Genomic DNA, 27,400 nt, shown 5'->3' on the forward strand with positions numbered 1-27,400 from the left:
AAAAAGAGGGGACAAAAAGCATGTGAATATTTTGTTGAAATCAGAATCAAGGTCGAAAGAATGAACCGGATAGGAATTAAAATAAGTAATTTTTAATATTTCTAAAAAGTTCTGTAGTCGATTACTCATCAATTCTTTATCCTGTCCTAATCAATCTTGTCATTAAATTAAGTACTTTCATTAATAATGAAATATAAAAAAGTACGATTTTTAATCAAGCATAAAACGTTATTTCAACATTTTGTCTAATATTATTTGTAACGTATATTAAACAGAAGATAAAATAAAGCCGATAAGTTGACATTGTGTAAAGCGTTGCCATGAATATTGTTCATAAAAATCAATCAAATTTGCCCTTTAGTATAATAATGATGACACGGTTGTTTTTTGGTTTTTATGGGAAATTCAGTAATAATAAACTGATAACAATTGCAACAAAAATATACTGTATTGGTACTATTTCCATTGTGGCCTCTAGTAACATTATATTTTATATTAGATTAAGAGACCTTCATTTCGGTAAGATGTGGCTAAGTTACATAATTCTATACATTACTTACGGTTTGCTATCGGTCCTAAGTAATGGTGAAAATATTTATAAATATTATGACAGTTTGAATAAAATTGGAACTATTCTATTAGTAGATCTCAAAATAGAAAAGTATGTGTCTATTATTTATTTTTATTTATTTATTGGAGTTATAATTGGGCACTCCATTAGACTTTCCATGTTAATCGCCCATTATGGCCATTCAAATATGACAGAACATCTTCTTTCCTCATTTTTATTAATGAGTGTAAGTTTGACGTTTTTCAATCGAGCTATTATGTTTGAATTGTTATGGAATCGTATGCGAACATTGAGACAGACAATGGAGAATCATGTGGACTTCACCTTTAATGAAGACGAAAGGAAACATAAGCTTGTAATTTCCAAAGTCCAAGAATATCTATTGATATATAATAAATTGTTAAGAAATACCCGACATATAGGAGGATCATCAAAATTAATAGTAAATACCATGTCTTGTTTTATAAATCCAAAATGATATAACTCTATATACATTACTTACTATTTAATCTTTACTTCTAAATCATTCGCGGCTTTTTTCATATAAACTTTTTTCTATTCATCAGAAAAAGAATTAGTCTTTGAAAACTTTATTGATATAATTTTTTGAAACTAAATACATTGATTTTGTATTTCCCAGATGTTGACAATTTGGCCCTCGTTTTTGTTTCATCTTTTCTATATTGTGACAGATTTTTACAGTGTTGAGGTACGTATAAACTTTAAATTCCAGTTCTAACGCTAATGCTAGTCACCTCCTGTAGTATGTAAGATGTGGAACGGGGGAAAAAAATGTTGGGTTGACATTCCCTTGATCCACACAGATAATTGAGGACAAATGAATTCTTGGACGCCGAGGTTAGGATCAGTCTCAATTAAAAAAATATCGGACTACATAATGCAAACTTATTATAAAGATGATAAAAATATATTATATCCCAATAAGTAAATTAAAATATTATTTTCGCTGCCTTCCAGATGGTAGATGGTAGATGGTAGATAGGTAGTAAGATTACTACAATATTAATCCGTATCTTATTTTTCATTACTGGATAATGGACATGTCTTCAAACTCCATATTATGTACAGAACGTGACCGATTTCCAAAATTTATTTTCATAAATTTCATCACATTATTGGGGGAAAATCAACATAAAATCAAGCTGATCTTAGCCTTGGCTGGATAAATTATTTGGTAAAAGGATTAGAGCGATATTACCTTCATGTGTTTATTATTATATATTTTTTATTAATCAGATAAAAGAGTTCGGCTTCACTGTTATCTATAGATTTAACCAGTCATGCATTTCTATCTTAATAATTACTTTGATTTATAAAGTATTTATAACAATCAAGACTTCGTTTTTGTTCCATTATTTTTTGGTAGATGAGATTTGGTAAATTAATATGTATATTTAAAAAAAAAATTTATTAACTTTGGTATTCTCTGACCAATCTTCGGATATTTTTTTCTTGTGCATCAGGAACAATGTGGATGGAAAAATTAAACTTGTGACGGTTAAAGTAGTAGAGGTGCTATACACTAAGTTAGATGTGTTTATCTTCCCATCCTGCTGCTCATATGCTGCAGAACAGTCATTCCTTTGTCCTGATAACACTCCTAGAAATTACTGTATTTGTATGGCTTGTAATAATTACAAACGTTTTTTACAGATCAAAGTCATTTTTTACATTGAAGCTGTATTCATACTTCTCCTACCTTTAGTGCCGTCGTTCTTCGCAGAATTAATAAGATTTGAAATATCAAAAATAAAAACACATTTGAAGAAGCAGCTACTCGTGTGTTCTGGTATGCCTTATTTTGAATAGATTATTTTGTGTATTGTAATACTGTGATAACTTACTTTAATTTTTTTATTTACAGGTGAATTTTCACGTAATAAAATTTTAGATGCTCTGACGTTCCTCAGATTGAATCCATTTGTATTTTCCGTCTGGCGTCTCTTCAACGTTGACATCACACTGCCGCTTACTTTAGTTAGTGTGTGCACCACTTATATTATCGTACTTATACAATTAAAACAATTATATTAAAATTGTGACTGTTTTAAAGAAAATCACGTAGTCGATATTTTAGTGGCTTTTACTTAATTGATATCTAAGATTTTCGCGTGTATTCATATAAATTTTTCGGATATTAGTACTCGTTTTTTTATTAATTTACAACTACATAATCCCGACGTAAACATAAGTTCAGGAGAAGATTCTGATATATCCAGTTATTCTTCTTGACTTTGGTAACTTAGGTTTCTTTAGCAGTACCTTTCTAATACCTTTTAATATTGCCACTATAGACTACATGTTTTTTTGTTTAAGAGTGTCTAGTCTAGTCATGGAATAAGATGTATGAGTATGTTTGGTTTACCGTTGTTTGTGTGTTGTGCATGCTGCTCTCATACCTTATTAACAATATTGATTAGGTTTAGACGAAACCTCTCAGCATTCCATGGATCACCGTACGAATGCCGGGTCCTTCACGTCGCAGGGTGAAGAACTTCAACAGTGCCTGGGACTTGCGACCCAGGTGTATGTTTAAGGTGCCCCTATCTAAGGCGCATTAAACGCTCATGTCCACTGCCCAAGCTCCTCTCTCTATGTAACCAAATTTGAAACGAACTTACTAGGGCTGCCTTCGAAGTAGGTTATAAGAATGAATTGATGTTATTTCTGGACACGTTGGGCGTGTGTCTCTTAGTAGGCTGAAGAGGGATTTAGCTGTTATACCTCTCGCTTCCACCTTTACCGCGTACAAATTTACGACGAACCTCTTCTTAGAGAGCTCGTAATAGTTATTGACCTTGATGGCAAGATCTTTGGGGACTTTGTTTTCCTAAGGAATCCTAGGCTCTATTAACACAATGCGCTTTAAAATTCGGGAATACATTAATATGTCTGGTCTGGAGACCGACGCAAAAATATCCCCTGGGATTGTGTATTGTTTATCATATGTATCCATCATTATGGTCCAATCCATAGCCGCTTTAAGAAGAGTAAGGCTTGACGTTTGATTTTATAGCCCTAGTGCTTTCTCTCACAAAACCTATTGATTTATGGGATCGTTATCGTTTGTCACTATTTCTTTTTAAGCTCTGGCGACCGAAAGACTAACTGCTTCAGTATAATTTCTAAAACCCTATCGTAGCGACTCGAGTATTAATCGCTATCCAGAAGTACCATACAACCCACCAGCAAATGCTTAGCAGTTATTCCCGCAATTATAGCAAGTTTTTTCGGTACCCTTACCCCATCTTATTAAAATACTCTGGTCAGGGAAAGTCATCTAGAACCTTAAGGTCCCTTTTATAAAATATATTATTTTGTTTCTTCGTCTTTTTTATTAATTTGCTTTTGAATTTTTCTTTCGCTTTTTTTTAGAATGCTGCGTTCCATGTGTACTGAACCTCTCACCGTTTAACTTATAATCTGTAAAAGCAGAATGCAAAATATCTACTGCAACGATTGAAAAGAATTGTCTTGACCGATTTTTTGGTTAAATGATTGAACACAACATCTAAGAATGAATTTTTTTTTATAATTTGTAAAGAATTTATATCTATCAATTAAACCTTTTAAATTTTAAATTAATTTTAATCTCATTAATTTCTAAGAAATCAAATCTTCGTTCCTTACCAGGTCACACGTTTAAGTGTGGGTTTTAGGATACCATTAAAATCAGTTTTTAAAAATAAATTATAACCGAAAATGTTAGCTATAAAAGAAAATAAAATGCAAAAACCGTTAACTTTATATACATTTCATATGATTTGATATAAAAACTTTAAAAAATTATGCAAAAAGGGCAGATTAAAATAAAATAAAAGTTTAATTAATAAATTTTGTTACATATTTATATAGCTTTTACTGAACAGTGATATTGTGAATTTTCAATTATAATTACTAACAAGCGTCCCTTAAAAGGTTTGAATATTAAAATTTGCGACAGCTTAAAGTTGATTAAAATGGTTGGTAAATACGTAATGAAGCCTGCTTACTCGAATGACTATTACTTAGTTGTAATCATTCCATCGAACGATTGCTTCCTCGACACATATACTATTAAATAACTACAATTACATAAAATCAAACTATTATTCGTTGATATTAACTATAAATTTTAAAGATGGTTTTAATTCAAACACAAGTCGAATCTATAGTTCAGTTATCAACGAAACAAAGAAGTGTTTCTAAAACTATCAAAATCTTCCTACTCGGTCTGCACGTGATATTTTGTTGGATTTCGGTTATAGATGTAGTTCAAATAAGACTTACAGGAGACTTAAAATTCTTACTATTATATGATGTTCCATCAGCGTTTTGATCTTACTTATTTTAGTAGTATTCAATATATATAGATTTTCGTATATTTTTTATTACGCTTATTGTATGCAATACTTCTTCAGTGTTTTTATTTTATCGTATTGCGATCCTAAAAAAACGTTATATGCGTTCTTAGAAAACATGACAATTACCGACTCCGAAATAAAATCACAAAAATCAAATAAAATTGAATTGGTTGTTATTATATATACGGTGTCTTTGTTCATCCTTAAGATGTTTCTTTGGTTTGCCTCGTGTATAAAAGTAGATGTAACTTGCCAAACTTCCATTATACAACATGTGATGCTCTTTTTGATATCCTTTGCTCTACATTTATCAATAATACTTTACTTTTTCTTGCTTTATTCTGTCTACATTCGTCTTAAATATCTTAAAAAACTTGTGAATAATAATCGTAATATTGTGTCGATTCAATTTATTTACAAATTTCTTATTGATTATACCGAGAGATCTACGGAAGCTTTGGACTATTTGGTAAATAATTACGTCTACATACAAGTTATTTATACGTTTATTTGAGTGAAACCAGATCACTTGGAATCAATTATTCACATCGTAATATTGATGTTCAGTTGTCGTTACTTCGGTTACCCTTACAAATATGATTTATATCAATATTATGACAGCAAAATCATTGTATTTTGTTAGAAGTGGTAATAACATCAATTCTTCTTTCAGCTTCTGTTGACCTTGATAATAAAAGTCCCTGAAATGGTGCACACAGCTTACAATGCGATAACAACGCTGACATTTACAATGGTAATTACCAAAATCGTATAAGTCTATTCTGTTATCAGATCAATGTTACTGTTGCTCAAATTGTATAAAATTTGCTCATTCGTATTTTGGCCCAAAAATGGTTTTATAATTTATCATTTTAGTTTCCTTTTGTCCCACACATACCTGACTTAACAACTTTTAGGCCATATTGAAAATAAATCGTTGATGTTTCATAAAAAATATGTTGAACTTTAAATGAGAAGTCATTAGAATCAGAATAAACTTAATTCACACTTGACACTGTCTTTGAAACGGAAAAATAATGAATATGTAATTAGCGATTCAAATAAACATATTTTTGTTTCTTTTTCAGGTGGAAATTTTTCATGACGCCATAATATTGATATATATAATACAAAATCTAATGGTTGTATCTATTCCTACCATATTTGCTACGATGCTGACGACCGAAGCTAACAATTTGAAGCTTTTATTGCACGACAGATTACTCATTGAAAGGGGTAAGTTTATTGAAATAAAATAAAATTACAAATAACTTATTTAACTGTGCCTAAACGATATTTGATCTGCAGCTTCGTCAGTTAGAGAGGACATAAAGCGTTTTGTTGCATACATCGACGCAAGGCCATTCCAGTTGTATGTTTGTAGACTCATACCTTTGGATTATAAATTTCCACTTATTCTAATAAATATTTATGTTTCGTATGCAATAGCACTTGCACAGTTTTCAAATACAGATAAAAATTGAGATAAAATATCGTATAACGAGTGACATTCTAAAACGGAGGAACAAACAACTCCTGATATGAACTCTAAGATTACTAACACAAATGAAGCAATGAGGTGACTTTGACATCGTAGGTGTCATGAAGTCGTATGTCCAACTAGGCTTTTCACTTTTCCTGGTACTTTCTCCTGATACTAAACCGGATCCTATATAACTATGTTTTAAACGATTCATACCCTATATTATATATAATTATGTTGTAAAGGTAAATATAACTCTACTTTGCTGCAATATTTCTGATTCTCTCATATGATTACTTTTCTTAATTTTCAATTATTTATCTATTTTTCTAATTGAAATACTATTTATTATAGATTGGTGTGTAATTTAGATTACTGTTTCGTATTGATGAAATTATATAATCTGTTTTCTTATTCGCAGTTTATTGTTATTTACTAATGCTGAAATTAATTTATTGACATGTAAAATTATAAATTTTGCGCTTAGAGTCGTGTTGATGTCCTGTTTTATTTTCAAATCATTCCGAAATAAAACCCCTTCCGATTTATTGAGCCCAAGGTCTCACCAACTCTGACTTTTAGGGGAAAATCCTAAATTTTGAAGCTAGCTTAATCTGGAAATTCTAGTGTAAAGGCGAAAAATGTTTGTCCGCTAGGGTTGCCATTAATGAAATTAATCCTACCTTCTGTTTTAAGACATATTAAAGGAAGTTTTAATTTCAAACATTAATTTCCTCTTAATCTCCTTCTACTTAATCCATAAGAAGGTGTTCTTCGTAATTGAATGAACTAGTATTACTAGTTTTTGCTAGTAGGATGGTCCTTAACCACTATAAGCAATGTTAAGTCAGGAGCACATGTCTTATATCAAATAGCGGAAATACGATCCGGTCTCTGGCTATAACAAGGATTTCGGAAATTGAAAGATGCATTATAACTTTATGCCCTATATACAGAACAGTTCAGGTAAGATCAAGAGCCGAACCAGACCGATTTCCTCAGTCATCTTTAGGAATGCAGAACACTTTGAGTGTATTAACTGGCACTTTTTCTGACAATAGCAATTTGAATTTTAGTTAAATTATACAACTAGGCTACCTGAAAAGTGTATCAACATTTTTTTATCATAAAAACAAAAAGCATTCCGTAAACCATCATCAAAATAAATATTTTTAAAAATACTACTAATGATTAAATGGACGACAAGAAAACAGCTTTGTGTTATTGGAAATATGTTCAAACTACTTACTTAGTCATAATCGTAATAACTGCTTTCTATGTTGTAGTAAACAATGAATAAAATGAATATCATTAATTAAATCAATAAGGTTAAATAAAACAGTAGCCACATTTTCTGTCTGTACATAGAAATAATTTAGTAAACGAAATCAGGCACGAGCCGTTTACAGAATCTTACAAAATACCAACTCATTACCAACAAAAAACGACTCCTACTTTTTGAATCTTTCTTTTAATAGTCTGCTTTTCTATTGAAAGAAAGATGCAAAAGGATTCTGCTTTTCGCTTATTATCTTTAACACCTAATATGTGTATATGTTGATGGACAACATTTTCTAGTAAAAAAGTTTCTCCGCAAGAGTCTTGTATTCCTAAATAAACATTGCTTATATAGATTATAGACTAGGTCAAAGTAACAAAAAAATTAAATAATAATTATAATGGATCTTCCCTTCATTATATTTTACACAACTCAATTACTCAGATTCACCCATATTGTAATGTTTTGTACACGAAACGTAATCATACAGTTTTTTATATTTCCCTTTGCACATAATAGAAATTACTTCGGACATTATTTTTTTCTTGACAAACATAAACACAAGCATAATTTAATTAAAAATATATCTTTACAAAATGATTAGACAATATCGAGAAATTCAATTTTCAATGCGACAGAAAAGAGCTGAAGTACCAAAACCGCTTAAAATGATTTTTTTAATATTACTGATAACATTTCTTCTGGATTTTGGTTTTAAATCCGAATCAAAGAAAGTGGACAACGCTCTAAAATATTATGTCTTAATTATGACTTCCCTCTGTGCTGTTGTGTCAGTGGTTACAATAGTGTTTAACATTCATAGATTTAGCGACACTTATAGTTATGTTTATTTAGCACTTTACTTCGCAATTATCTTCATTCTTTTAATTTCTCGTCATCAAAAAAGTGTGTATCAGTCGCTAGAAAACTTATATATTATTGATTACGAATTGAATTGTGAAAACATTTACAAAACAGAATTCATTTTCCTATTCTCTATAGTCTTTTCATTTACTGTCAACTTGATTCTCACAATAATGGCATACAATTATACTAAATATGGCATTTTTGAAATTTTTATAAAATCTAATATATCATATGGAGCACATTTTCCTTTCTTTTTTTATTATTGTTGCTTTGTTCGGTTTACTGTCGCTTAAAAAGACTTAGAGAGTTCATAGAAAATAATTATTCGAATATAGTTTTATTCCAATACATTTATAAGTTCCTTATTGATTTTATCGAGAAATCAAAAGAAGCAATTGATTATTTAGTATGCTGTCATATAATACATACTTTGATTGTATTATTTTACTTCTGTACCCTTGTTAATATGAGTTTACCTTTTCAGATATTTCTGTTTCTGGTTTTGTTCATACCAGACATTTTACGAATAATATTTTATTTATTAAAGATACCCGAGGTAAGAATTATATTATGTCTGCAAAGATTTTCTAATTCAAATATAGTTTTAAGGACACAACGTAATATATTTTTTAACGTTCATATAATTCATAATTACAGATGAATTTCATATATAAGATCTTGGCTATCGTTTACACATTAAAATTTATCATCATAATATTTCTTCCTGTATTTTTTGCGACAATGCTTACCTCTGAAGCCCGTAAGATAAACAAACATCTAAACGACAGATTGTTGGATGGCTGTGGTGGTGTGTTCAAACATGGATTTAAAATTTTATTTAATAAATTTGATAGAAAACATACACAACTCTAATTAGAAAGCATTAAGTAATAAGTGAAATTTATTAATAATTTTTACAGATCCTGCTCACAATAAAGATATCAAAAGGTTTATCAAATACATAAATGCAAGATCGTTCAAGTTATATGTTTGTCATCTTATTCCCATAGACTATAAATTCCCTTTTATTATTGTGAATTTTTATGTTAATTTTTTAACAATTCTAGCACAATTTTCAAACGTAATTAATAATTATTCAGATTTGGATACTTAAAGTAAAATTCATTTGTAAAAATAAGGTGGTTTGTACATAAGAAAAAATACCGAAGTTCCAAATGCATTGCACGTGAAAAATGTAAAGTTAACACATAATGCTATATCATTTTGTAATTACCACTTTTGCACCATAAAATCGCTAAAAACTGTCCTATTTTCTGCATTTTGTAACCTGTATTATTTTGAACGCCTTTGTCTAAGACAATGCAGTGAAAACAATATCGAATTTTATTTTTTCCTTGACATTCCCTTGAATTCAAAAATAGCACAAAATGATGGAATAAGTATTTATATGACAAAAAAAAAAAAAAAAACAAAAAAAGAAGAAGTTATTAAAAACTTTACAAAGTTTTTTACATTTTCAAACACCAGTGTCTTTGTGTAGGAAAAAACATAATAATAGAAAAATAACAAAAAAAAATCTAATATTTTATGTAAGAACAATTGCAACTGATCACATTTATGTAAAAAAAATCTATTATTTTAATCTATGATAATAAATAGATATTATTTTGTCACATTTATTTTTCTAACATCAATCAACATTGACAAAGACCAATAACTCCGTTCCATGTTTTAAGTCTGTGGATCTTCATACGTTACTTTTGCACTTTAGTCTCCAACTCATGAATTTTTAAAAATTTTATTAAATGTTTTGTATTTTGTCTGAGATTAATAACATGTGAGACAAGACTTCATAGACCTTTATTTGAAGTCAAGCAGACCCGTGTTTATTCCTTAATCAGTCAAAAATAAATCCTTAAAGATTGATAAATAATTTCTGTGAAACAAAATCACTGATTAGTTCTATATATACGGCTTGTGTGATTAATGAATTAGTCTAATGGTAGTTATAAACTATACACATTATAAACTATTTTTAATTCATCAAAGTGATATTATTCATTCTTAGCAAATGTTTTCATTAACATTTTAAGCAAGAATATAATATGAGGCATGCCAATATAGTACGTATGTTTAGTACATATTTATAAGAGCTCGTTAATTGAAGTCAATTCAATTACTTAAACTATCTTTACACGTACTTCATAGAAGGTAAAATTTACTTTTTATTACTCCTGTAATGCTCACAGTGGCTACATGTGTCTGTGTTTAAATTCCTTTTCTAAATATGACGTCTAGAATTCGAATTCAATATTCAAGACCTCAATCAACAAAAATTTCTAAAACACTTAAGATATTTTTTATTATATTACTCGTGTGTCTCATGTTGGACTTTGGTTTCAAAACTAAATCCAGCAAAACTAATAAAGCGCTTAAACGCTATATTCTACTTGTGTCCTCTCTTTGTGCCCTTCTTTTGTTAATTATCACTATCTTTGGCCTTCATAAATTTACTTCATTTTATTATTATATATATTTAATTCAATACTTATTGAATGTGTTCATTCTGTTATTATGTGATCGTAAGAAAACTTTATACGCCACAATGGAAAGTCTTTCTTTTATTGACTGTAATATAAATTTTCAGAAAACTCATAAAATAGAATTGACTTTAATAATATACGTAGTTTTCATACTTCTTATTAATATATTAATTACAACGATTTCATTTTTATTTTTGGATAACATCATTTGGGCTAATTCCATGGCTGAGGCCATTGTATTTTTTATAATTGCATTCTCATTGTGGTTTTCATTATTTCTTAATTTTTTCTTATTCTATTCCGTCTATTGCCGTTTGAAAACGCTTAGAATAAATGTTAACTCCAATTATTCGAACATCGTCTCATTCCAATACATCTATAAATTTCTCATTGATTCCACGGAAAGATGTCAGGAAATATTCAACTACTTGGTAAGTTTCTCTCGTTTATTCTGCTTTTCACATTTTTAGGTAATCAATTCAAAACAACAGCTGTAAAAAAAAACAAGGTATAAATGATCCTTTTCAATTATACTTCTCAATTCTTTTCATCAAATCAACACACAATTTTATGTAATTTCTTATAAAAAATATATATGGGGTTTTCCAATAGGGACGCTTGAACTTTGACAGCTGATTGCGGCCATGTTGTTTGAGTGACAGCTGTCAAATGCAGTGTGTTATATTCATTCCCTCCTCCCAAACCACCATGGCAGGTTAGAGTGTCGAGCAGCACGTGTAAATCATAAAATTGTTTTATGAAAATGGGTCTTCAGTTCGAGCAACGTTCCGCGCACTTCGCCCGTTTTACGGTCGCGATGATCGTCCTGCCGAGTCGACTATCCGTCGATTGGTGGACAAATTCGAGTCAACCGGGTCAGTTAACAATCAGCCGGTTCCCGTGCGTCAACGTAACGCGAGATCTGCCGAGAATATCGCCGCTGTGCGCGACAGTGTCCTCGAAAACCCGCGGCAGTCAATTCCGCGTCGCGCACAGGAACTCGGCCTTTCGCAGACGACAACTTGGCGAATTTTGCGTTGTGACTTGAGCCTGCACCCGTACAAGATCCAGCTGACCCAAGAGCTCAAGGTTAATGACCATAGACAGCGCCGTGTGTTCGCTGACTGGGCATTAGAGCAGTTGGAAGTTGACGCCGATTTTGGCAAAAAAATCATCTTCAGCGACGAGGCGCATTTTTGGATGAATGGCTATGTCAACAAGCAAAATTGCCGTATTTGGAACGACACCAATCCACACGAGGTTCACCAAGTGGCAATGCACCCGCAGAAAGTGACTGTTTGGTGCGGATTTTGGGCCGGAGGCGTGATTGGTCCGTATTTTTTCGAAAACGATAATGGTGTGGCCGTCACCGTCAATGGTGAGCGATACCGGTCGATGATAACCAACTTCTTTTGGCCTGAAATCGAGAATATGGATCTGGACAACATGTGGTTTCAACAGGACGGCGCTACGTGTCACACAGCACACGCTACGATGGAAGTTCTGCACGAGCAATTTCTGGACATGGTCATCTCGCGCGGAGGCGACGTGAACTGGCCACCGAGATCGTGCGATTTGACCCCGCTGGACTTTTTCTTGTGGGGTTTTCTTAAGTCGCAGGTCTATGCCAACAAGCCGCAAACCACCGATGCCCTCAAAGTCAACATACGCCACGCCATCGATCAAATACAGCCCGATTTGTGCGCCAGAGTCATCGAAAATTGGACCTTTCGTGTGCGCGCCACCAACCGAAGCCGTGGCGGTCATTTGAATGATGTCATATTCCATACATAATGGGTTTGATAGACCTTCCAAATAAAAAAAAATTTCGCAAATATCTTTCCTACATGTATTTTTTTTTTGCATTTCAAAGATCAAGCGCCCTTAATGGAAAACCCTATATAATAAAATAAAACACAAACGTTATTCAACAATTTAACCTTATTGTTCATAATTTTCAGCTCATCATGATATTAATTGTTCAAATGCCAGAAATGATGCAACTTTTATATAACATAGTAAAAGAACTTAAATTTACATTGGTAACATGTTTGATTTATTAATATAATTTCATATAAAATGCTGATCAGTGTTTGTAAATGAAGTGTGTAATTATATATAGCACTTTAATTTTAGGCGGATATTATGAATATATATGATATATTAGCGTGTATATACGCCTTACAGTATATGATAGTAATATTCCTTCCTGCCTTGTTCGCTACGATGCTTACAAATGAAGCTCATAAGCTGAAAATAGTTCTACACGACATGCTCCTCGATGAGAGAGGTACGAACAAGTCTACAGAAGTACAGAACACACAAATAAAAGACTATATGGCAACAGGCTCATTAGTTTGTGAACATAAATGACAGTCTGAAATACAAATCGATTGCATTACATTAATTTATAAAAGTAATTTTCACATTACTCAACAACCGCGATGTTTATCGACTATGAGCTGTATTTTGTAGAATTTCAACCCCTCGTTTTCTTTTGCTTTGTCCTAACAGTAAATATTGTTGCAGTGTTCGCTGTTTATGGCTTTGTAATAATTTATTTATTTAATTTTAGGATCGGTACACACTCATGATATAAAAAGATTCATTGACTACGTCGACGCAAGACCGTTCAGATTGCGTATTTGTAATCTCATACCTTTAGATTACAAGTATCCGCTGATTATTATAAATGTATATGTCACTTACACTATAGTTATTGCACAATTCTCGCTTACAAATTAATTATAAAATGGAATGTTTTATTGCGTGTTGTTATTTAATAAATTAATCCACAAAATTAATTGTTTTTTTTTAACAGTTAACATCCATACTGATATTATAAATGCCAAAGTAACTCTGTCTGTCTGTTACTCAATCACGCCTAAACTACTGAACCAATTTGCACGAAATTTGGTATGGAGATATTTTGATACCCGAGAAAGGATGTAGGCTACTTTATAGCCCGGCAAAATGACGCATTCCCATGGAAAAATTCAGGTGGGCCGATCGCTTGTACGCCTAAACTACTGAACAGATTTAAATGAAATTTGGTACGGGGACAGTTTGAGACTTAAGAAGGAAAACAACGCATTCCCATGGGAAAAATTACTTTTCTGGCCAAGGAAGGAAAAACAAAAAACATCGTATATAAAAATGTATTGCAGTAACCCATCTTCTTCTTAAAATGTGTTAACCTTTTTTTTTTTGTTAACGCGGTGAAAGGTTTTATACCTACCCCTCCGTCTAGGCGAGACGGAGGATCTTATGTGGGATTCACGGGCCAGAAGGGCTCATGCTACCAACTAAAATACCAGCGGTCACTCTCCTCACCGCCTGGTGGATCGACGAGGGAATCGCTCAAGGCATGCATCCGCGAGAATCCGGCGGCAGGCCGCGAAAGGCCACCTCCTCCGAGGGCTCACTCGACGTGACAAGGAGCATCCCCCCGCCTGGCGGGCTTGCTCAATCGCGAGAGGATTAACCCCTTACCCCTCCCACCCAAGCCCACGCGGCCAGTCTCCAACTGCCCACCGCCGAGCGCAAGCGTCCAACGGCAGACAGAGCGGAGACCGGCCATCAAGCGACCCGGACCTCCGAAGAGGTCCGAGTTTCCGTTCACCGCATTCAGCGGCGAACCCCCCCCCCCCTCGTAACTGATTGCACCGGCTATCCGGTAGGCGATGGGGTCGTCACTTCCCGACGCCAAAAAATGTGTTATCCTAACCTATGACAATCACACTTAGAATGGCCTCATCCCATCTCGGCACAATTCAAACATACCTACAAAAAAGTACAGCTCAGGTTTTTTCATACTACTATACAAAAAAACTATCTTATGCGGACGAAGTCGCGGGTAAAAGCTATATATTACTAATTCTGAAATTTAGGCGGACGAAGTCGCGGACAAAAACTAGTATAAGATAAAAAGAATTTACATCTGACCTGGACGAGGCTGAGAATATATTTACCTTTTTATGACATCTTTCATTCTTGAATGAATTTTAATCTCTATATAATATCAGTAATGAAAAATTTATAATCTGTTACAAAAAGTTTTTAAATAAATAAATGACGATCATATCGAATCCAGCTATTTTGCGATCAAAACAAAACACAAAATTATCATATTTGTACGCGGTAAAAGTGGAAGCGAGAGGTATACCAGCTAAATCTCTCTGTAGTTAATTCATTCTTAGAACGTTCTTCGAAGCAGCCCTAGTAGATTCGTGAAAAATTTGGTGAGGTATGTAGAGAGAGGAGTTTGGTTAGTGGAAGTTAACGCGACTTAGATAGGCCCCTTAAACCTACACCTGGTTGGCAAGTCCTAGGCCCTGTTTAAGTTCATTACGACGCGATGGATCCGGCATCCACATGGTGAATCCATAGAATGCTGAGAAGTTACATCTCATATATTGTAATACATTTCAATATTCAGCAATTCGAGCATTATACCAGAAATTTGTTCGATATGTTGATAAGCGCTATTGTTTGCTGCCACCTATTTGTTATCTGTTCTTAATTATTGCTTCTTCTTTATAGGTATAATGTAATTTAGTATAAGGCTGTCAATGCATTTTGGTTACAGTAATGTATCTTACTTTCTAGTAGGAATCGGAAAGGAGGTCTCAAAAATTCGCCTTGTATTCAAATTTCGCTAGGTCAATTGCTTTCTTCTAAGAACCTGTTGAGGCAATAATACCCCCAGATGCCGTCTTCATTAATCATTCAAACATGAATTATTTTGGTGTCTCCTGTTAGTCTCCTGTTATTTCTTCTGCATTTCTGTTTGTAGTTTTTCAGTCCCATCTCTTATCTGCTGCTTTTGTATTTCTCCCCATATCATTTTATTCTCTGTACAATTATTACTTCTGATTTTGCAGCCTTTAATTTTACCAATAAGTAGACCTTTTTTTACTGGATATGCTGTTGAATACTTTGAGGTTTGCTGTTCCATTTTAGCTTTTTTTCAAATTTTACAATATTGACTCAGTATTTTGCACTCGCGTTATTTAAATGCTGCTCCTTTTTGGTTACACAAGTACTTTTGACCTTTCCTTCGAGGTACTGTTCTATCCCCTAGGCAGTAAACTGACTTTGATTTAGTATTTTTTTAAATATGCATACATGTATACATACAAATTACGTTTTCATAAAATTTAATTTTAGTTGTTTTGAAGTTAGGGACACCATACTATGGCTTGTGTCAGAGAATTTACCAAAATAAATAATAAGCCTACTATATTATGTTATTTATTTTATGTAATTATTGTAAAACTAAAATATCAAGGAATGATATTAACATGTTATCATTTTCACAGCAAAACTCAAAAAATCTTTGGATTTTCAAGTATGTCGAAACAAATAAATAAAACTTCAAACTAATCATGAAGCATTGTTTTCTTTTGAATTACTTGTATTTATTTTCATTAAAACAGAATAACTCTAGTGTTGTATGCACATTCTTGATTTTCAATATAAAAATATTTTTTTATTAACATCTCAAATAAATTAAAATAATCAGGCTCTATGGGCAAATTGAGCTATGACAACAGTATAGGTCACATAAATATTCATAAAAATAAAAGGAAATTTGTAATCTAAAGGAATGAGATGCAATACATATAACTGAAACGGTCTGGCGTCGATGTATTCAGCAAATCTTTGAACTTCCCGTATATGAACAGAATCTGAAACTGTACAAGGCACGATTTTTACAATCGCAACTTTGGTTATATTTTTTATTGTACGAATGATACTCGTATGTTTCATTCCAGAAAAAAAATCGCTTATTCCACACTATCCATCAACTCCAACCCCTTACCACTTTCATTAAGAAGCACTTCCAGAAGAATAACCTTTAGTTTACAAGCTTCCTTAGCTAGCATGCTTGAAAAGAAAGCAGGCAGAAATATGAGGGTCATGTATAGTACTGTGTATAGACAGAATACTGTATCGTGGAGGAATCTTTTCTGAAATTAAAACTTGATTCAAATGATTTATAATATAAATTGATTACTTAAATATCATTGACTTTTAATTATAAATATATCAATAATATCTCCATGCTAATATAATTAGTTATTGAGGAAAATACAAGCATAATACATATATCGATTTTGAAAACAGCATCAGCCCTTAGTTAACTTAATACATAAAAAGTCTTACTGAAGTAAACCTGTCTTCAGCTATTAATATTTTATAAAAATGGTACATCAGTTCTGGGATTTGTATGCATATGGTTAATAAGAGCTGAAAAAGATAAGGTCATGATTAAATTATTGATGGAGACACATGAATGCATCTGCCTGCATCCAGAAAGGCCTAGAGAGTTGGCTGTAGGTGACAAAAAACAACTAAACTAACTGACAGACATTTGCGAAAATCAAAGTTTTATTAAAAGTATACTAGGGATAGGTTCAGATATCATTATGAAAAAACAAGCTATCAGGTAACTAAACTTTAATGAACTCACGAAGTAATCAAATACTTCTTTTGCCTTCTCGGTAGAATCAATTAGGAATTTATACAAGAATTGATATGAAACAATCTCACTACAATTATTTTCCACTAGATATCTTAATTTTTTTAAACGGGAATAAACCGAATAAAATAATAAAAAGTTAAACAATAAGGAATAATTTAAACCGAGTGTCATTAAGGAAGTTAATAAATATTCACCAAATAAATTTTGGCATGAAATAAAATTACACTCTAGAACACGCAGACAAATGTTTGTTATTAATGTAAAAAACATTGAACAGAAAACTACAATTTCTATTTTGTACGTATTTTGAAAATATAACTCATAATCAATGAAATAGAGATGTTCTAAAACAGAATATAATGATCTATCCTGATCACAACACAAGAGAATAAAGATGGTTAGCGTGTATTGAATGATATACAAGTAAGAATAGGAAAATTGGAACATATGTATATCAAGAATCACTGCAACCAATACGAAAAAAACACCGAGAGAAAACACAATAATATAGGCATATTTTAATGCTACATTAATATTTGTATTTTTAAATTTGTAACCAAAATCCAACATAAATATGCTAAGAAACGTAATAAAAATGAATTTGAAACTTTTTGAAATTTTGAAATTTTCATATCTCATTGATATTTGAATTCCTATTCCAGGATTCATATCTGAAACCTTAAAACTTTTTACTCAATATTGAAATTTGTTGGAAAGGCATTAATTTAAGAACATTGTTTAATCGAACTACTATCAACAAAACTGTGACATTAAATGACGAATCGTTATCTTTCTGGGTTATAACATTTTCATACGCAACACGAGGTTAAAGTTACATTAACATTATTATTTACGTAAACCTATCGCAGGTACTTACTTTAGTAATATATTAATATAATAACATGTTCTATTTTATCATATTCTATCAAACTTCAAAACCATCAAGATTGAAAGTCTCTTTATTGGAGATATATTAGTATATTTATTTGAAATATATGAAATATGGTCATATGACTACATGGAAGAGAGGAGAAGCAGAAGACAAGAATTAATATAATATTATTATACTCAATTCTCTGTCTGAGTTTCAGCCATAGTACGAATCCAATCACAGACTAAAATTTATTGCCAATTATCCGTTTTCTGGTTTAAAAATTTTGGTTTAACCATTTGGACGGTTCAGTTAAAACTATGTTCAGAACGGGTCTTACACACATTTATATCAAAAACAAGTATGACTAGATGGGGAGAGACGTGCTGGTTTATAGCGTTATTGGTCTATAGCGTATAGGTAGAAGTATAGAGTTATCTGGTTTAAAATACAATTCATTCATGTTCAATAAATATAACTAAAATAATCTCCTGGACTTTAAATATCACTGCACAACTAAGAAACAATATGTTCTTTGTATCTAGTTACAAAGAACGTATTGTTTCTTAGTTTTACTTAGATTACATGTCCCAGTGTATAAGGTGCTATCTCTTTGGGGCTGAATGAAAACACTTTTGCTGAAAAAAAAAACATTTGAGTCACTACTGGATAGGGGACATTTCTGAAATCTGAAATCTGAGTGAAGATATAATAAAACTAGTCGCTGGCTACTTATTCTACTTCTGTGAGATGCACTAATCCCCCTAAAATGGCTTTTTATACACAAATCGCACAAAGATAATATCTTAGAGGTTTGCAGTTTGTCAGGAGAATAAGTGTACCAGAGATTATAGAAATATACACCCCTACCAATTGCTCACCTCAGACATAAAAACGATGTATGAAGATATGATGAAAGCCGGGTACTTCAACTTCTGGATTTTATATAAGTAGAAAATTAGCTGTACAAAATGATTGAAATTACAATTCTAGTATCTGACAATTTAAATTAAATTATCAGATACTAGAATTCAGTTTTTTTAAAAACTCAACTCTTATATTTATTCTATTAGTATTATTCTACACCCCTCTTCTTCTCATTACTTGAGCGTCAGCTGTTCGATTGATTGCCTATAACAATAACAAAACAGTACCTTCCAATAACATAATAATATTATATTACAACTAGATACCAGCCCCGGCTCCGCACGGGCTCTTTACAAAAAATATAAAATAGCCTATTAAATTTATTTATTTTGAAAAGACTTAATACCGAATTTATGTAAATAACTTTCCAATAAACGCTATAGAAATTCCAATCGTATATTATATGTTAATTAATTGTATGTTATTGTATAGTATATATAGTATGTTATCCTTAAGGTAGACATATGCAACCGCGGGCTTTTCTGTAGAACTATAAAAGAGACACAATTGCACCATATATTATTTTGTTATATCTCAAAGACTTTAAGCAGCGTTTTCGTTAAAAGCTCTCAGACGGCTCATGTTTTTCCGACGTCTTCAACAAATATCGTTAATGTGCACACAAGTAAATACAAAAATTTTACAAATTATATACTAAAACCTTCCTCGAGAAACACGCTATCGATTGGTGATAACTGTTTGGTAATAATCCGTGCAGTAGTTTTTCCGTTCATCGCGAACAGACAGACAGACAGACGCGACGATTGACTTTGTTTTATAATATGTATTAATTCAAAAAAACTTCATTTAATTTTTTTTACAGTTATCAAAATTAAAATATGTCCAAACTAATTTATGAAAACCGATTTAAAATTTTATACATTAGCTAAAGTAACTATTTCGTCCATAATGGAATATAACATTAAGGAGGCTATTTATTAGAAGGCTATTTACATATTGTTTCCAACATTTGTAAAATATAAAGTAAGAGAAAGCTTATAAGTCGACATTGTGTAAAACGTTACCATGAATATTACACATGAAAAACAATTAAATTTGCCTATTAATATAATAATGAAAACTCAATTGTTTTGTGGTTTTTACTCGAAATTCAGTGAAAATAAATTAATCATAATTGCAGCAAAATTTTATTGCATTTGTGCCATTTTCTCTGTTATGTACTATATTATTTTATTGTACCTGACATACGTCGACAGTCATTACAATAAAATTCTTTTCATTAATTTAATTCTTTACACTGCTTACGGTGTCGTATCACTAATTAGTGATGGCGAAAATATTTCTGAATATTATTCCAGTTTGAATAAAATTGGATCCGTCTTATTAGTAGATGTGAACATGAAAAAATTTGTTTCTTTTATTTATTTTTATTTATTTGTTGGAGTAGTTATGACGCAAGCTGTCAGATTTGTAATTTTGTTAACAGAGTTTGGTTTCTTGAATGTACATGAGATATTGCTGGGTTCGGTTTTATTATTCGCTACAAGCTTGACATTTTTCAATCGAGCTATTATGTTTGAATTGTTATGGAATCGTATGCGAACACTCAGACATACGATGCAAAAGAATATAGATTTTAGCTTGTGTAAAGGCGAAGAGAAAAATAAACTGGCAATTTTAAAAGCTCAAGAATATCTTTTCATATACAGTGAATTATTGGAAGTTACCGGAATCATAGGAGCAGCATCCAAATTTATCGTGAATACCATTTGATTTTTTATTAATCACTCAATAACTAACATTGTTTGAATCATATCCGTCTTTCCACATTTAAATATATTTAAAAAGAAAGAAATATTGAAAACTTAACACTCAACATTCATTCATTTCTTTTTCCCCAGATGATCGCCATTTGGCCGTTTTATTTCTTTCAAATTTACTATATTGTGATAGACTTTTTCAACGTACAAGTATGTATAAACAAAGATACTAAAAACAAAAATATTAATTCAATACACATTTCTTTGCCTTGTCGCAACTCTTGTTTACATAACGACTGCTACAAAATCTATGTCTTGTTCGAAATTAATGGACGACTAGTATCGAAATTACTACTTAGTAATAAAAACCAATATTTTTAGATTTACAGTATATTTTTAATTGAAACTGTATCAAACATTATCCTGCCCTTGGCACCATCGTTCTTTGCAGAATTGATAAGAGCTGAGATTACAAAAATAGAAACACATTTAAAGAAACAACATCTCGTTTGTTCTGGTAAAACTTCTGAATATAATTCAATAATTCTTTAATGAATACGAAATTTAAATAAATATTATTTTTTTATATTTACAGGTGACTTTTCACGCAAGAAAATTTTAGATGCTCTGACGTTCCTCAGATTCAATCCATTTGTGTTTTCCGTCTGGCGCCTCTTCAACGTTGACATCACACTGCCGCTTACTTTAGTTAGTGTGTGCACCACTTATATTATCGTACTTATACAATTAAAACAATTATATTAACAGGAAATATGACCAAAACTAATATTCACAATAAAAATTATAAAATTTTATGGGAAACTAGTTAAGATGGAGTACCACTGTTTTTCGAACAAAAAATGTATCTGTTGCTATGTCGACAAAAATACGTTTATTTTATGTAACTGAATGAATTTAAATGTCTTTAAGACAAATAAAAATACTTTTCGTCTTATTTTATATTATTATATACTTACAATTCGTCCTATCATACGTGTAGCGTAAAGAAAGGAAAAAATTGATTTCTAATGGAACTCTAAGTCATTTTAAGGTTATAAAAAAACTCGTCCATATTATATTACTATTACATGACCAGTTCTAGCATAAATAATAAAAAAGTAGGTCGAACGTGGCCTAGCTCGACCGGGGAAGTATCATCCTATCACAAAAGATCGCTGTGGAGCAATCTTAAAGGTCTGCGTTTCGTCTAATGAGTGAGAGAGCCAGTGGCCCTTTTTATTTGCCTTTCTCCATCCTTTCCTCTCCCTCTACCACAATCAAGGTCGGCAACGCATCCGCAACATTCCTTAAGTTGTATATGTTCATGGGAGAAGTTGACTATATTTTTTTTAACGTTGGAAAAAATGATTGTTGTATACCCCCCATCCAGTCCTGATGACTAGAGTGTCTATGTTTGGCTCCCGGCAAGCATGCTTCTTCACATACTTGCCGATTAACACACTAAAATAACCAACGGTTACCCTCACCGCCAAAGTGGGATATTACGGGATCGCTTTCACATTCACCAAGATGCATCGGCGGTATTAATCCCTTAAAGAGGCGACCCGGGAAACGAGACTCCCTTACATCAAAAGTCTCAGTGGGTGAAAGGGCTCAGAGGCCACCCTTAAATCAGACCTACAGTTGGGAGAGAAAGCGGAGAGCGTACTTCCGCCTCCGTCTTCCTACTTTGTGCAGTGTTTTTGTAGATGAAGCCGACTCCCTGTCCTGCTCGGCGGCCTCCTTTGCTACAATCACGATAGTGACTACCTACCGTAAAGTAGGCCGCCTGCTCTTTTACCCCGTTGGTCGTTAACATCAGAAGAAAGCAATTTCATCTCGTGCCAGTCTATGACTAACAAGCATAATAAGCCGCTTTTATCGAATCGTTGGAGGTGAAATTTCTATGTCCTACAAACCTTAGATACTCAGATTACACGGTGGAGTATAACTTTCACCAGAGCGTTGAAATATCTGTATCCTTCAGCAATGACATCTGCTATCAGTTTTATCAGCCTCTTTGTAGATCTTAAATTTTCTACGCTCTTTATGCGGATAATGGTAGCCAGGTGACGACTTGGTTACTCAAATGTCTCAGTGAAGTTGCTTATCCAGTTTAACTTCGGTATTCTTCAGCACACCTGTTCCATGTATAATCTACGTCTTTCCCAGATGGTAAAGAAAGTACCAAAAGTACCAAGTGTGGATGACAAAACATAAAATTACCTAGACCATCAGCTGATAATAGATTCATCATATAAGTCTTATGTCCGTTAGGTACCTGTGATCATTATCTGCTTAAGTGTGTACCAATGCATCCTCCGCCCGATCAAGAACTTTACGGTGAATGTGGCGGTACAAGTCAACAGATTGGGATGATATGAGACATTTTTCGGATCCTATCCATGGCGCCAGGTCTAGTTTTCTACTTGGGATCCGTTTTGATGGACGAACACCATGACTAGCGTGATACGTCAGGCCAAGGAATAATTTAACCCCTTCACTGACTGAGACAGAGAGATTTTAACCAAGCTACCAAGTCCTAAAAAAGGGCGTAAGAGAAGGCTTGTCTCTATCTTATTAAAGTATATGGTACGAAAGTCACTTTTCAAACGTCTGCAGGTGTAAAATAAATCTGTCTATTCGCACTCCTACCGAATCAACCTGATGGGATATGAAGACCAACCGCAAAGAAAAAAGCAATGACATTGAAGTCGGTAAACTGGGCATCTTCTTGTGTAAGGGAAAAGCTGTTAAGACCAACTGTGAAACCTTCGCAGTTTGACTTGACGTCTCGAAAACCTTCAACAGGGTTTTTCACGATAGCCTTATTAGTAAATTTTTCTAACTGTGGCATGTTTCCTGGTATAATTGAATAGATTTAAGAGACTTATTGAATTGAATAGATAAGATAGTAGTAATTACTAAATGCTTTAAAGAACAAGTTAAGTTAAATGAGAATTGACCGTAACAAGTATAAACACTTATACCAATTTTTGAAAGTGAAAGACACTTTCATCTTGTCTGGCCACGGTCACTGAAGAGGCTTCCAGACGTCAGTAAATTATGTCATACTAAAAGTAGCAACTATTAAGGACCTTTAAAAATATCCATAATTATTTTAAGCAGGTGAATGCTACTTCAATGAGATTATCCTGTGCAAATTATGAGTACTGGGACGCTGATTTTCTAAGAATATTAAAAGGTATGTATTTTTAGATGAAAATAATTACTTCTATACCTCCCCAATTTAAGTATTAAGTAAAATAAATAAAGGTGCAGGATGAAAAATGTGGAAGGTTATGAAGTCTTTGAAAAAGAGGGGACAAAAAGCATGTGAATATTTTGTTGAAATCAGAATCAAGGTCGAAAGAATGAACAGGATAGAAATTCCAATTTGTAATTTTAATATTTCTAAAAAGTTCTATAGTCGATAACTCATCAATTCTTTATCCTGTCCTAATCAATCTTGTCATTAAATTAAGTACTTTCATTAATAATGAAATATAAAAAAATACGATTTTTAATCAAGCATAAAACGTTATTCCAACACTTTGTCTAATATTATTTGTAACGTATATTAAACAGAAGATAAAATAAAGCCGATAAGTTGACATTGTGTAAAGCGTTGCCATGAATATTGTTCATAAAAATCAATCAAATTTGCCCTTTAGTATAATAATGATGACACGGTTGTTTTTTGGTTTTTATGGGAAATTCAGTAATAATAAACTGATAACAATTGCAACAAAAATATACTGTATTGGTACTATTTCCATTGTGGCCTCTAGTAACATTATATTTTATATTAGATTTAGAGACCTTCATTTCGGTAAGATGTGGCTAAGTTACATAATTCTATACATTACTTACGGTTTGCTATCGGTCCTAAGTAATGGTGAAAATATTTATAAATATTATGACAGTTTGAATAAAATTGGAACTATTCTATTAGTAGATCTCAAAATAGAAAAGTATGTGTCTATTATTTATTTTTATTTATTTATTGGAGTTATAATTGGGCACTCCACTAGACTTTCCATGTTAATCGCACATTATGGCCATTCAAATATGACAGAACATCTTCTTTCCTCATTTTTATTAATGAGTGTAAGTTTGACGTTTTTCAATCGAGCTATTATGTTTGAATTGTTATGGAATCGTATGCGAACATTGAGACAGACAATGGAGAATCATGTGGACTTCACCTTTAATGAAGACGAAAGGAAACATAAGCTTGTAATTTCCAAAGTCCAAGAATATCTATTGATATATAATAAATTGTTAAGAAATACCCGACATATAGGAGGATCATCAAAATTTATAGTAAATACCATGTCTTGTTTTATAAATCCAAAATGATATATATCTATATACATAACTATTTAATCTTTACTTCTAAATCATTGGCGGCTTTTTTCATATAAACTTTTTTCTATTCATCAGAAAAAGAATTAGTCTTTGAAAACTTTATTGATATAATTTTTTGAAACTAAATACATTGATTTTGCATTTCCCAGATGTTGACAATTTGGCCCTCGTTTTTGTTTCATCTTTTCTATATTGTGACAGATTTTTACAGTGTTGAGGTACGTATAAACTTTAAATTCCAGTTCTAACGCTAATGCTAGTCACCTCCTGTAGTATGTAAGATGTGGAACGGGGGAGAAAAATGTTGGGTTGACATTCCCTTGATCCACACGAGATATTTGAGGACAAATGAATTCTTGGACGCCGAGGTTAGGATCAGTCTCAATTAAAAAAATATCGAACTACATAATGCAAATTAATTATAAAGATGATAAAAATATATTATATTCCAATAAGTAAATTAAAATATTATTTATAATATTAATGCGTATCTTATTTTTCATTACTGGATAATAGATATGTCTTCAAACTCCATATTGTCCACAGAACGTGACCGATTTCCAAGATTTATTTTCATAAATTTCATCACATATTCAAAATTCATATTTTAGTCGCAATTATTGGGGGAAAATCAACATAAAATCAAGCTGATCTTAGCCTTGGCTGGATAAATTATTTATGGAAATTATTTGGTAAAAGGACGAGAGCGATATTACCTTCATGTGTTTATTACTCTTATAATTTTTATAAATCAGATAAAAGAGTTCGGCTTCACTGTTATCTATTGATTTAACCAGTCATGCATTTTAATAATTACTTCGATTTATACAGTATTTATAACAATCAAGACTTCGTTTTTGTTCCATTATTTTTTGGTAGGTAAGATTTGGTAAATTAATATGTAAATTTTAAATAAAATTTTATATTTACTTTGGTATTGTCTGACCAATCTTCGGATATTTTTTTCTTGTGCATTAGGAACAAGGTGGCTGGAAAAATTAAACTTGTAACGGTTAAGGTAGTAGAGGTGCTATACACTAAGTTAGATGTGTTTATCTTCCCATCCTTCTGCTTATTTGCTGCAGAACAGTCATTCCTTTGTCCTGATAACACTCCTAGAAATTACTGTATTTGTATGGCTTGTAATAATTACAAACGTTTTTTACAGATCAAAGTCATTTTTTACATTGAAGCTGTATTCATACTTCTCCTACCTTTAGTGCCGTCGTTCTTCGCAGAATTAATAAGATTTGAAATATCAAAAATAAAAACACATTTGAAGAAGCAGCTACTCGTGTGTTCTGGTATGCCTTATTTTGAATAGATTATTTTGTGTATTGTAATACTGTGATAACTTACTTAATTTTTTTTATTTACAGGTGAATTTTCACGTAATAAAATTTTAGATGCTCTGACGTTCCTCAGATTAAATCCATTTGTGTTTTCCGTCTGGCGTCTCTTCAACGTTGACATCACACTGCCGCTTACTTTAGTTAGTGTGTGCACCACTTATATTATCGTACTTATACAATTAAAACAATTATATTAAAATTGTGACTGTTTTAAAGAAAATCACGTAGTCGATATTTTAGTGGCTTTTACTAAATTGATATCTAAGATTTTCGCGTGTATTCATATAAATTTTTCGGATATTAATACTCGTTTTTTTATTAATTTATAACTACATAACCCCGACGTAAACATAACTTCAGGAGAAGATTCTGATATATCCAGTTATTCTTCTTGACTTTGGTACCTTAGGTTTTTTAGCAGTACCTTTCTTATATCTTTTAATATTGCCACTATAGACTACATGTTTTTTTGTTTAAGAGTGTCTAGTCTAATCATGGAATAATGCCGGGTCCTTCACGTCGCAGGGTGAAGAACTTCAACAGTGCCTGGGACTTGCGACCCAAGTGTATGTTTATGGTGCCCCTATCTAAGGCGCATTAAAC

At 32.1% G+C, this 27,400-nt stretch overlaps 3 protein-coding genes across 3 annotated transcripts; all 3 read left to right on the plus strand.

Moving 5' to 3' along the window:
- The first annotated feature begins 5,379 nt into the window (after positions 1 to 5,379).
- Positions 5,380 to 6,440, plus strand: LOC133319414 (uncharacterized). Its single transcript, XM_061523683.1, has 3 exons — positions 5,380 to 5,689; positions 6,024 to 6,171; positions 6,244 to 6,440. Exons 1-3 carry the CDS (start codon positions 5,642 to 5,644, stop codon positions 6,417 to 6,419), a joined length of 372 nt encoding a protein of 123 aa, XP_061379667.1. The 5' UTR covers positions 5,380 to 5,641; the 3' UTR covers positions 6,420 to 6,440.
- Positions 6,441 to 11,287: 4,847 nt separating this feature from the next.
- LOC116774166 (uncharacterized) lies at positions 11,288 to 21,843 on the plus strand. Its single transcript, XM_061523920.1, has 5 exons — positions 11,288 to 11,499; positions 13,030 to 13,110; positions 13,256 to 13,358; positions 13,644 to 13,717; positions 21,744 to 21,843. The coding sequence occupies exons 1-5, from the start codon at positions 11,290 to 11,292 to the stop codon at positions 21,837 to 21,839; spliced, it is 564 nt and encodes a 187-aa protein (XP_061379904.1). The 5' UTR covers positions 11,288 to 11,289; the 3' UTR covers positions 21,840 to 21,843.
- A 2,996-nt stretch (positions 21,844 to 24,839) lies between these two features.
- Positions 24,840 to 26,994, plus strand: LOC133319451 (uncharacterized). The gene is made up of 3 exons (XM_061523922.1): positions 24,840 to 25,400; positions 26,614 to 26,749; positions 26,825 to 26,994. The coding sequence occupies exons 1-3, from the start codon at positions 24,912 to 24,914 to the stop codon at positions 26,992 to 26,994; spliced, it is 795 nt and encodes a 264-aa protein (XP_061379906.1). The 5' UTR covers positions 24,840 to 24,911.
- The last annotated feature ends 406 nt before the right edge of the window (positions 26,995 to 27,400 follow it).

Source organism: Danaus plexippus, chromosome 20 (assembly GCF_018135715.1).
Source record: "Danaus plexippus chromosome 20, MEX_DaPlex, whole genome shotgun sequence".
NCBI classification, from domain to species: domain Eukaryota; kingdom Metazoa; phylum Arthropoda; class Insecta; order Lepidoptera; family Nymphalidae; genus Danaus; species Danaus plexippus.